This window comes from Bufo bufo, chromosome 11, assembly GCF_905171765.1.
Source record: "Bufo bufo chromosome 11, aBufBuf1.1, whole genome shotgun sequence".
Classification (NCBI taxonomy): Eukaryota; Metazoa; Chordata; class Amphibia; order Anura; family Bufonidae; genus Bufo; species Bufo bufo.
The window spans coordinates 48,770,040-48,783,141 of NC_053399.1; the positions used below are offsets into that span (position 1 = coordinate 48,770,040).

Genomic DNA, 13,102 nt, shown 5'->3' on the forward strand with positions numbered 1-13,102 from the left:
ATTGATACTGGCGGAGGGAAGATTGACCTCCCAAAAGGAGGACATCAATAGTTTAATCGACTGCAGGTTGTCCATAATAGTGAGCCAGTATGGATTCAACTTAAATCCTAGCCCCCTAATATCCTTATTCTCCCCGCTGGAAACCTCAATCAGTACGGGTGAGTGGTCCGAAACTGTTCTTATTCCGTATCGCATCTTGCAGATATTACTCAAGTTGCTCTCATTGGTGAGTGCTAAATCGATCCTAGACATTGCTCTACCCCCCCTGCTGACACAAGAATATACTCTCTTTCCACCGCCAAGATATTCCCATATATCCACCACTCCAACCTCTAAACAAAATTGAGACAGCGGGGAATTACAGAAATTCCTCCCCCTTCCTGCATCTATTGAAAATCTATCTTTATTAGGGTCAAGGACCGCATTAAAATCCCCCATCAGGATTAAGCGGCATTCTGGTCTTTTTTCAAAAAATAACATTAGTTGAAGCAGTGGGTACATTGAGAATGGCGGAGGTATATAAAAAAAGGCAAGAATATAGCTGTCGCCATGCAGCTTACCATGCAAGAAGATAAATCTACCCTGAGCATCTATGTAGGATTTTATAAGGGTGAAATCTATGGAGTTATGAATAAGAACCGAAATACCCCTAGAGGAGCCAGTAAAGGTGGAGTGATACGATTGGGACTGCCATCCCGTTGTCAGACGGAACAAGGTTTCTTTAGTTAAATGGGTTTCTACTATACAAATAATTGCTGGAAGATATCTTTTTAATGCATCCATGATCGCTTGCCTTTTAACTCTTTCCCCAAGTCCTCTGACATTCCAAGCTACTATTCTAGTGGACATCGCTCACCGAAAAAAAAAAAAAAAAAAAAAAAAAAAAAAAAAAAAAAAAGGAAAAAAAAAACATTCCTGCAAGGTGGGTACCCCTCCCCCCCCTATCCATTGATCCGCCCGAACTACTCAGCGAACCTCTAACCACCGGCCGTTCTCCCCCAGCCTGGCCCCCCCCCTTCCATCCCTCCGATCATAGTAATACACAATTTCAAATGCCTATTTGATCCATCCAGTCTGATGCCTGTTGTGGTGTCTCAAAAAAAAGAGAAGTCCCATTGTGAATTACTCTTAATTTCACAGGATACTGTAGGGAATATTTAATCTCCTTAGCCGCCAAGCGTTTCTTTATCTCTATAAAGCTTTTCCTTTTTTCCTGGGTCTGCCGCGCAAAGTCAGGAAAGAAGAGCAGATTAGTGCCCTGGTATTCAATAGGTGTACATTCTCTTGCTCTTTTCAGGATCATATCTCTGTCCGCGGATAGTAGTAATTTGATTAACACTGCACGCGGCGGTCTCCCCGGAATCAATTTCCCTCCTGGAATTCGGTGGGCTCTTTCTATTTGAAACATAGAAGAGAAATTATCGCTGCCGAAACTATGCATAATCACATCTTTAAGTTGTTCCTCCAGCTGTCGGCCTTCCACTCCTTCTGGGAAACCAATTATGCGGACATTGTTGCGCCTTGACCTATTTTCTAAGTCCTCTAGTTTGTTTTGAAGTGCTTGATTTTCTGAGGCTAGAAGCAGAGTTTTAGACTTTAACGTATCCATGTCCGTTTGCAAAAAGTCGACAGTTTTTTCCACACTAAGAACTCGGTCCCGGATCTTTACTAGGTCTTCTCTTATTAATGAAATATCGCTCTGCACTGACCCCAATTGGGTTGACATTTCTTGCACTAAAGTGCCATTATTTTCCACAGCGCATAGGATTTTGTCCAAGACAGATGGGTCGTATTCAGTTCGCATTTGTGCAGAGAGACTGTCCTCGCCTGCCTCCTGGTCTGCCCCCTCCAGTCCATCCTCAGAAAGTTCATCATTTTGGGAAGTTTTAGCGAATTTTTTCAGTTTGGCAGGGGGTTTAGTTTTGGCTAGGTTCTTTTCATTTGAAAAGGGCGATTTCAGAAACTTGTCGATTTTGTTCTCTGGGGTCTTAGTCCCAGACTTAATTGAAGAGGAATCAACTGAGCGTCGCTTTGGGGGCATTCTCCCCAATTCCCCCCCCCCCTAACCTTCTGCTTAAGTTTCTGCTTTAGTCTTCCTTTCCCTTCTCCCCCTACCAGGTTTTCATTTTTATTTTATTTTTATATATATTTTCTTTCACCTATTAACCCTTTTTTCTGTCTCTTCTTTCCCTTTTTTTTCCCCCCTTTTTTTTTTTTTTTTTTTTCCCTTTGTGCCCTCTTTTCCCACTTTTCCTTTCTCACCCTGTCTCCTCCTTATCCCCTTTTCCCCAGACGGCACAAGATTTCAACATAAACAAAACTATGCCCTCTTCACAGCAATATACACTGCTATCCCTCTTGCAACAATATAGCAGAAAAATCAACAGTACGGCAGGTATAGAATAACTGAATGGAATTGCTATTCTCACGTGTCCGGAGGCCTAATCCCGAAGCACGCCGTGACTGTGGCGGTGCAGTGGCGAAGTAAAGGGGAGACAGCCGAGGTATCCAACAGTTGAGATATCCAACAGGGCGGCAGTCCGGTAGCAGGCAGGAGCAGGAGCGGCAAGGTGGAATCAGGCGGTCCAGTGGCAAGAAGAGCAGGAGGCAGCAGATGGAACCAGCAGCCAGGCAAGACCAATCGATCGGAGCCGGGGAGACAGAGCCGAACGACAGCACGCAGACAGAGCAGGCAGAGTGGCAGCGAGCGAGGACGGCAAATGGAGGAACCAGAAGCGGGGCAGCGATGGAGCCCAGTCGAGGGACAGGAGCAGTGCCGGAGCGGTATCCAGCAACGGCAGCAGCCAGACAACTCCCCACAATCAGCAGAGACGATCCAGCGACAAGACCAGGTGGAGTATAGTGGCGCGTCGCGGCTCACAACTCAGGGCATCAGCTGTTCCATCTCGGCTGTTTCGGCATCAGCATCAGCTGTTCGACATCGGCCTGGAAGGGGAAGGCCAGCAGTGGGGGAGATCGAGACGCGACGTACACTCACGTCATCCCGCCGCCTCCAGAAAAATCAGTCTTGAGATATTTCTTGGCCCAGTCTTGACGTTTCAGCTTGTGTGTCTTGTTCAGTGGTGGTTGTCTTTCAGCCTTTCTTACCTTGGCCATGTCTCTGAGTATTGCACACCTTGTGCTTTTGGGCACTCCAGTGATGTTGCAGCTCTGAAATATGGCCAAACTGGTGGCAAGTGGCATCTTGGCAGCTGCACGCTTTACTTTTCTCAGTTCATGGGCAGTTATTTTGCGCCTTGGTTTTTCCACACGCTTCTTGCGACCCTGTTGACTATTTTGAATGAAACGCTTGATTGTTCGATGATCACGCTTCAGAAGCTTTGCAATTTTAAGAGTGCTGCATCCCTCTGCAAGATATCTCACTATTTTTGACTTTTCTGAGCCTGTCAAGTCCTTCTTTTGACCCATTTTGCCAAAGGAAAGGAAGTTGCCTAATAATTATGCACACCTAATATAGGGTGTTGATGTCATTAGACCACACCCCTTCTCATTACAGAGATGCACATCACCTAATATGCTTAATTGGTAGTAGGCTTTCGAGCCTATACAGCTTGGAGTAAGACAACATGCATAAAGAGGATGATGTGGTCAAAATACTCATTTGCCTAATAATTCTGCACGCAGTGTATATGTAAGGACTTGTATTATCTGTCTTAGTTATCTGCTTATTTTTTTGTAAATCTTCATTTTCTCTTATCTTGGATGACATTTTAAGGCTTTGGAACTGATTACTCAAGTTACAATGGTTTCAACATACAATGGTTGTCCTGGAACCAATTAATATTGTAACTTGAGGGACCACTGTAACAGGAAAAATAAAACATTATTGACCACCCTTATTCCATCAGTCCACGGACAGTCACATATTCTCAGCATATGGCTGTCTAAGTAGACTTATATAGGTTTTTCTTTATTATAATGTAATCCCTGTGATCTGCTGGACTAGTAGATTGTCAGTGGACATATAGCTTACCTTTCGGGTACATTCAATTTGTGAAACAGTACAGTATTTCTCAAATTGCCACATGTTACTGGAAATCGTCTGTAGCAGGGCTGTTATGTAGAGATGAGCGAATTTCATATTTAGAAATTCATTCACGCTTGGTTTGGTGGTAAAAGGTGAATTGCATTATGGATTCAGTTACCACGGACCATAACACAATTCTATGACGGAATGCCTTTAGAGTCCATGGGCTGCAAATGGATCCGTCCCATTTCCGATATGCAAGGGAGTCCTCTCCTGCATAACAGAAACGGGACGGATCCGTTATGCAGGCCATAGACTTCTATTATGACGGAATACCTCTAAAGGCATTCCGTAATAGAATTGTGTTATGATCCGTGGTAATGGAATCCATTATGCAATTCTGCTTTTACCACCAAACGAAGCGTGAACTAATTTCATAACATGAAATTCGCTCATCTCTACTGTTATCTAAGCGGTCTCTTCTGACATTTGTGCATTTTTTCATCACATATACTACCTAAGAGCTGAGTACATGAGCTTTTTATCTGCAGAGTTCAATATTCTATTCAGGTGACCTGAAAAGTCATTCTTATAACTAGGTTAATACTTAAAACTAGGTGGTCTCAATTTACCCTTTGGAACATATAATGCTGTGCCTCCCCTGGAGGCTGACTTTCTTCTCATACGCAAGAGCTGAAATGCTAGCTTATAAATAATTGAATGTACTTTGTCAAAGTGAAAACCATTTGGAGTTACTAGTTTTTACACTAAAGTGAATGTTTGTGTGGAATATGCTATACAGGGTTATTAGGAGACTACTTGGTTCCTTATTCATGATGGTATCCCCTAACAGTCACCTATTGCTTATGTAGTACAAATAGTGCAGCCAATCAGATGCCATGTGTCAGTGCAGGTTCCGGAGAAGAAAGACATGCACAACTTTGCTCTTGTAACCAAATATTGGTTTCAGTTATCCATATTTACCAATAATGTCTCATCAAAATGTTAACGGGGTATTTCTGTAGTATGGATAGGGGATACCTTTGCCAACCAGACAATGTCGTGCCTAGGGTGTTTGCCCCCAATACTTTAAAAAAAATTGTACAACCTTCACATTGTACAACCTTCACAGTAGTTTTGTCCAGATATGTGCCCCCATTACGGTAGTTATGCCCACACTGTGTCTCCTAACAGTATTTATGCCCACACTGTGTCTCCTAACAGTATTTATGCCCTCACTGTACAACTTTCACAGTAGTTATGCCCACATTGTGCTCCCCTCACAGTAGTTATGCACTGTGAGCCCCCTTCACAGTTGTAATGCCTTCTGTGCCTCTTCAGAGTAGTTATGCCCTCACTGTGCCACTTCACAGTAGTAATGCCCATTGTGCCCCATAAGTTATGCCCACCCCCTTCACAGGAGTAATTCTCTGTGCCCCCTTCACTGTAGTAATGCCCTCTGTGCCCCCTTCATAGTAGTAATGGCCATTGTGCCCCCTTCACAGTAATAAGGCCCATTGTATCCCATTTATAGTAGTATTGCCCATTGTGCCCCCTCCATAGTAGAAATGCCCTCTGTGCCCCCTCTGTTTAAAAACAAACAAACAAACACAGTGCCTACTCACCTTATCCCGTTCCTGAAGCTCACATCCCTCTCTCCCCTGCAGGCACAGGTCGCTCTGCAGCACTGTGTGGGCAGAGCTTAGGCAGATTCCAAGGCTCTGGCTCCCCCCACACATCCCAGCAGCACTATCTGTGCCTGCAGGCTGAATGGTGGAGCGGGGAGAAGTCTCCCTGCTTCATCATTCAGTGCGGGAGAGAAGGTGTGCGTGGAGTTGAGTGGCAGGACTGCAGCTCCCGGCTCTCCAGCAATGACCGCTTCCATCTGTATTGATGGAAGTGTTCATTGCTTCTAGACTCTGGCACCAACCCCCCCTCTTCCCGCCCCCGGCTTAGCGTGCCACTGCAACCAGAATACCCTCTTGAAGTTTCCTGTTGAAGCCATGGAGATTGCTGCAGCAAATTTCTGTTTTCCTGAGCGGTCTTGCATTGTTTCCAATAGCTCCTACTTAGGCCTCATGCACGCAGCCGTTGCCAGCTGTGGCACGTATTGCGGCCTGCAAACAGCGGGTCCACAATATGCAGGCATAGACTATGTGCTCACCACACCATGGATGCGGACCCATTTGCTTGAGTGGGTCTGGATCTGTTGCGGCAGCAGCACGGATAGTGCCCGTGCATTGGGGACTGCAAATTGCAGTCCCCAATGCACGGAACGGCCGAGCAATGGCCGTGTGCATGAGGCCTTAAGGTGATTGCGCACTAAGGCTACATTCACACAATGAAAAACGGACACACTGTCACTTTTTTCGTGGACATTTTTCAACCATTTTGCATCCATTTTCTGGCTGTCTGGCTGTTAAAAAAATAAATATATAAAAATTATCCATTTATATTTAAATCCCAAACCCTGCAGTATACATAATGTCCCGCTTATTGGCCTCCAGCATTATTAAGGTGCCCAGCAGTGGCTCCCAGCAGTAATAATATCCCGCAAAAATAATGCCCCCGAGAATTAATAATGTGCGGGGTTATGTCAAAAAAAATAATTACTCACCTCATCCATTTGCACGGGCAGAGACAGTTGCTCCTCTCTTGATACTGAAGGACCTTTGCTCCCAGCTTGAGGACATCACCATGCGCTCCCAGCGTGCTTCAGCATCAAGAGAAGAGCGACTGCCTCTGCAAGTGGATGAGTAATTTTTTATTTTAACCCCTAAAAGTCCATTTTACACTAGTGTACCCCTTTTTAATGGCCATTAGTGGGGTGCATTCCTGTCTAACAGCCTTTAAAAATAGTCCCATTGATTTCAAAGGGGTCTATCTGGCCATTAAATCGGCCAAATGTAGGACATGTCCTAATTTTTGATGGCCGCCATTCACTGGCCGTAAAAAAAACAGCTTTCTGAATAGCCCCATTGACTTCAGTTTGTTGTAAAAATGGTCGTGTGAATGTAGCCTTATGTCTATTTTCTAAAAACACTGGTTTGGCTTTTCTTTTGTTGCAAAAAATGCAGTGGCCAAAATTTCCAATAGGAAATTCTAACGTGCCCACAAAAACTACTTTGTGGTATTTTAAGATGGCTTTTTCGTGTTTTGTAGTCCCTTGACATTTGTTTTTTAAATCACAGCATGCTCTGGGTGTGATGTTCTTCAGGCATTTCCCCATAAAGTTTTCTATAGGAAAATAAAATGTCTGGAAGAATTGCAACTAAAACACGGTGTGACTACAACACGCCACCCCCCAAGAAATGCTTGAATTTCATACCAAAGAATGCCCAAAACCACTTAATATCAAGTCTAATAATAGGGTTATGGTATATTGGTATATTTCGTAAAGGATTTATTGTAGGAACCAAAGATAGGAATTCCTTCCTTCATTTTTACTTTTCCTTAGGTTGAAACTTATAAAGTTCCTTCTTCAGTTCATTCTTAAATCCCAGTTTTTAGAATTTGCTGGTCATAAAAATGTGAAGAGGTGCTGCAGCTGACCCCTTACCATGCACTTAGACACTGTAGACAGGTTTATGACTGCTACACAACACGAACAGGTGAGCACTTAGACACCCACTTCACCTTATTAGTCCCTTTTTTATTGCAGTACTCCTCTGGTCCCATATATAATCCATCTGTTCATGCTGGGGAATTGCCAGCTTTATATCTTCATTGGATAGAGCATCTTTGCTATTTATATGTATGTGGCTTGGTTTTGTCATATCATGTGGCTGTACCTCTGCCGTGATAAGTTTGTGTGATTAAATAAATAAATACATTGCATGCATCTTCTCTAAGAGTCACCTACCTGTCCAGTGTGTTCTGTCTCATCCTTATTAATGATATACATAAGGAAGAACCTGGAAGAAGCACAGAGACCATCACATGAAATACGAAGAGAAGATGTGGATTCATGCTATTTACTATGTTTAAGCAAAATACGGTGAGAGCTTTTCATAAACCCCGTTTAGTAAACTGATGAAAATTACGGAGAGATACTTGGTCCTTTGAATTGTGTTTAAAAGGTAACGACTGCAGGATTGGTTCGTTTTTCTAATTTTGGCTTCTTATTAGAATGCTTGGAAAAGTGTAAAATGTTAGCAGGAGACGAGTAGTTCTGCCAAGCTGACTATTAGGATGGGTAAAGCAATAATTCCCGTAGGTGAGAAGACATGGCAGTAGATGAGCAGTTGCTGGAAACAATAAAGCTTCTTTTCTGTACCCAAACTGATATGTTTGGCGGCAGATGACAGGAGTGGTGACAGCTCATGCCCCTTAGAGAAAGACTTTTTGGCTATTAGCACTTCATGAATGTATCTAGCAGCAGCAAAAAGTAAAAAAATAAGCCTCCAGGAGACACTTGTAGGTATCCTGTAGGAATTAACATCTGACACCTGTGGCCACACATCTTCTCTTTGAAAAGGTCAGAGTGGATGAAATGCTTAGAGGACATTTACATTCTTTTCATCTATGATCTGCACCTGACTTCATCTCCGCCACCACCTCCTCCTGTCTCTCCTTCCCTTCATTGGTTTATAGCGTGTGATAGAAGGATATTATATTGAATTATTGCTAAACTGAAGTTGTCATTTTTCTAAGGGCGAACATGGTGGGTAACCAGAGGTCAGCTCATCCTCTGCTCTTGCCATGTCCAGGTGCTGCTGTATGTCAGTGTCTCTGGCAGATGAGTACTGTAACGGTTTATTAATTCACTGTCACACATTGCACTTTTTTGTTCTCTTTCTAAATAGCAGCAAAAAGTTGTATGGCGTTTTTCCTCATTGATTTTTAGGGTAGAAAAGGATAATCTACAGATCTAGCCAAGCTGAGTTGCATCAATTATTATAACAGTCTAAAAATGACACAGTGTCATACATGAAGTTTTAATATACAACAAATACGGTACTATACTGTATACTTACAAATAGTTAGCCAGGTTGTGTTCTTGTAAAGTATGTGTTTCAAAGCCATGCGGCGTTGTATCAAAGTAATCATTTCCAATCCCACAAATGAAGCATTTTGTCTGAATAGAGAGGAATAGTACATGATGAGAGGGCAGGACGTCACAGCACTGTCTATCCTGTACACGTAATATTTTGGACTAAAAGTATCTCATACCTCCATATCTTCTCTGACTTGTTCTTGTTGATCTCTCAGTTCTCCAAAAGCATCAATGATCAAACCTGTTCCAGAACAGAAAACAGTTCGGACATTTCATATCCACTATGTTATACAGTTGGTGGTACTGTGGTTGTGATTTTAGATTTCATTATGAATCACATTCTGTAGTAGTGTGGGTACTGTCACGGGTAGTGACAAAAACTGTATGTGGATTTGCTGCTATTGCAGTTTTTACAGGTGAAACAAATGTATTACATGTTTCACCTGTAAAAGCCGCAGCTAACCACAGAATATGTGCATCCTGTTTCTTTTTTTCCATTTTGATGTGGTTTCCACCACTGTGTGTCAGTATACCCTTCCTCTGGCACCATCTAACTTATTAAGTGGTAGCTGGCCTTTTGATGAATAGAGGCTGCCAATTAATCGTGTAGCTGGACGACAGCTGAAATGCATAGTGTCCCAGAAAAATGAACTTACGTACCTTGAATAATGGCAAGGAGAATGACAATAACAAAGAAGAAGAAGGTGATGTCAAACACAATGCGATACATCTCATAAGGGTCACCGGCAGGGTCCTCAATCTCATCTCCAATGCCACCTCCAGCTCTCACCCCCACATACATGTGGAACAGATAACACTGAAAGAGGACCATGCTATAATTAGTCTAGTTTCCAATATCATTCAGCACAAAGCACCCATCTGGGAGGATTACACAGTATCTTCTTCTAAAGGGTAATGTCATACAAGTCATTTGCCATAAATGCTTCTTAATTGCATTGTTAATCACTAATGCACTGACCGAAAAGTAATGAACTGAGAGCCCTGTCACACTTTATAGAAAGAGTAGTTTAAATTCTACACTGATTAGAGGGAATTTATTATTGGCCGTGCACCAGAATTGTGGTGGGAAAGTAGAGCTTTATGTCATGCTCTGCACCTCGACAGGACTTATTAGAATTTACGCCAGAAACTGGTGTAGATCATAACATATATCCATGCCACTGCATAGCTGGCATAGCTTTGCTTTTCTGGCACACACCCCTTTAATAAATTAGTTGGATCTTACGCCAGCATGCTTTGGATTAAGACCAGCATATGAAACCAAAGTCTTACTAAATTCTGTACCATCTACACTTGAACCATGCAACTTACACATTCATACACTGGTCCACATGTACTATTGTGGCAGTGCCTGAATTCTGGCTTATTGTGCTCCAGAATTGGGTCAAATATTTAAATTAAAATTTTTGATGCTTCATTCAAGGAGGGGGGGGGGGGGTGGCTAAGGCAACTTTCACACTAGCGTTTCTGTTTTCCGGTATTAAGATCCATCATAGTGTCTCAATACCGGAAAAAACGCTTCCGTTTTGTCCCTATTCATTGTCAATGGGGACAAAACGTAACTGAACAGAACGGAATCCTCCAAAATGCATTCCATGCCGTTTGGATGCATTCCCATACCGGAGAGCAAACCGCAGCATGTTGCAGATTTCTTTCCGTCATGGGATGCGGAGCACAATGCAAGTCAATGGGGACGGATCTGTTTTCTCTGACAATAGAAAACTGATCCGTCCCCCATTGACTTTTAATGGTGTTCATGACGGATCCGTCTTGGCTATGTTAGAGATAATAACAGATGCAGACGGTTGTATTATCAGTAACAGAAGCGTTTTTGCTGATCCCTGCCGGATTCAGCAAAAACACTAGTAGCCTTAGCAGGAAGGAATTCGTGTCTTGAGCTGTGACAATGTGTACCTAAATTGTGCCAACATTTTATCACAAATTTCTGTCCCAAAGTAAGTCAACCAGTAGGTGGTATAGACTAAGACAGAAGTGTACAGCTATGCTACTAATTCGGCATGAGCCAATCCATAAAGTTTTATGCATCCATTGACTGCTGAAGTTTTGTGTCCTCTAATCATGATTGTATTGCTTCGTTCACATCACCGTTCAGCCTTTCTGTTCTCCTCCGTTTAGGAGCAGGAGAACGGAAAGGACGGAGAAGGCACATAAACGGAGCCCTTAGGACCGACCCCATAGACTATAATGGGGCCCGTTATGTTTCCGCTCAGAAGATGATTTTGAAGTGGAGACAAAAGTTGTGCATGCAGAACTTTTGTCTCCGCTCCAAAATCATCTTCTGAGCGGAAACATAAGACTCCATTATAGTCTATGGGGTCCTTAGGCTCCGTTTGGCTCAGTTATGTTTCGAATCCATCCTTTCCATTCTCTTGCTCCTAAACGGGGCAGGAGAATGGAAAGGCTGAACGGTGATGCGAACAAATCCTTAGATGTATGTTGTAATTCGAGAATCTTAAAGTGACTGCAATTGACTAAAGGTTAAAAATCCTACACAGATTAATTTCTAAATATGTGGGGGGTTGAGCCCGCACAACCTGCCTGTAGGTGCAGATCACTATGGCGAAATACATATACAAACGGAAAATGCAAATGTGATCGCACACTACATCCAGCACTCTGCCCTCCATGCTGGATGAGACATTGGTGTACATTTTGGCCAAAGCGTATTTAAGCCACTCACCGCGTCAAGGTCGTCTCATTTGAGTGGTCCCTAACTCTTGTTCCTACCTGTTTATGGGCCATGACAGCCACATAAAGTCCAGGGAATGCAGGTCAGCATGCAAGCCAAGTACAATCTGTAATCTGTAATACACTCTGTAATTTCTAAATATGTTTTTAAACCAGTGAGCATTATGTTTTTGTGATTTAAACTCACAAGTGGGCACCATTTTTAAAGAACAGATTTCCACTGATTTCCATGGTCTGTCTGCAGTCACCACTAGAAAGAGCTCAGGTGTTTACTGCATACTGTCAACAGTATTCGGCATTAATCTAACCCTGGCAAATTTGCTGGAAATGGCACTATAGCAAACATATTAATATACTGTTATAAGGGTATCTGTGACATTGTCCTACATTGTGTAGTACAGCCAGCTGCAATTTATATACAGTATACCTATCTTGTTCCAAAATGACTGCAGATTGAGGGGCAATATGACTATACTTGCACATCAGTAGCTTCCATTGAACAATAATGCGCAGGACATTGGTGGATGGGTCTAGTCATATACCCCTCCATCAGCAGCCATGTTGGGACAGGATAGTGTTTTGTGCATGGGAGCCGGCCGTGCTGCACAATTGATTATAGTGCTGTTTACAGTACATCTGGAGTGGTCAACTCCTGTACTACAGGGAGCTTCATAGTTAAACAGTATGCAGTAAGCTCCCCCTAGTGGCAGCTCCTTCCAATCTAAAATTCTTCTTTTAATGCTGTCGATGCAAGGGATTTCATGCTCTATATCATCATAAAGCTCTGACTACTATAAAAATATATTAAAAACTACATGAGCACCTACATTTCAACATAGAAACAGCAGCATATGAAAAGGTAGCAGTTCACACTACAATTAAAGGCGTACAGGAGCTAAAGTGCTGCAGTAGACCTTAAATTATTTGTGCTATGGAATGAATGGAGTACATTTGCATTTCAGTGTTATGCTAAGGTTTCCTGTGCCCTCTTCTATTCCCCTCGTAGGATTTGCCACTTGCGCGTACCGTCATCATATCATCACACTTCATATCCGGATCATCTTCATCCTCACTCTTGTTGTAAAACTTTCGGAAAAAGTTGAAAGCCACAACCGTATAAAGATAGACAACAACCGCCAGGAGACCAACAGTTAACACCAACTGAGGGAGGGAAAAACATTTGTTATTTATTGTTATATGACTTGATGATATAATGGTTTGTTATCTGCATTCACAGAGGTCCTCCTATAATCAGGAGCCTATCTACTTTTAGAGCCAGGTCTACATCTGCAGTAATGAAATCAATGGATGCACTACAATTACATTGAGGTCCTTTCAGAGGAGAACAGCTGATTGTGGGGCTCCCAGCAGTGGGACCTTTATGATTA

The 13,102-nt window shown here is 42.7% G+C and overlaps 1 protein-coding gene across 1 annotated transcript in view; it reads right to left on the reverse strand.

Annotated features, from left to right (window-relative positions):
• Window positions 1-13,102, reverse strand: part of RYR3 (ryanodine receptor 3) — a 734,312-nt gene that overhangs the window by 11,817 nt on the left and 709,393 nt on the right. The window contains exons 100-104 of the mRNA XM_040412592.1: window positions 12,741-12,875; window positions 9,645-9,801; window positions 9,161-9,225; window positions 8,965-9,065; window positions 7,851-7,902 (exon numbers count right to left, since the gene is read on the reverse strand). Coding sequence (XP_040268526.1) covers window positions 7,851-7,902; window positions 8,965-9,065; window positions 9,161-9,225; window positions 9,645-9,801; window positions 12,741-12,875 — 510 coding nt within the window. The remainder of the gene's footprint in view (window positions 1-7,850; window positions 7,903-8,964; window positions 9,066-9,160; window positions 9,226-9,644; window positions 9,802-12,740; window positions 12,876-13,102) is intronic.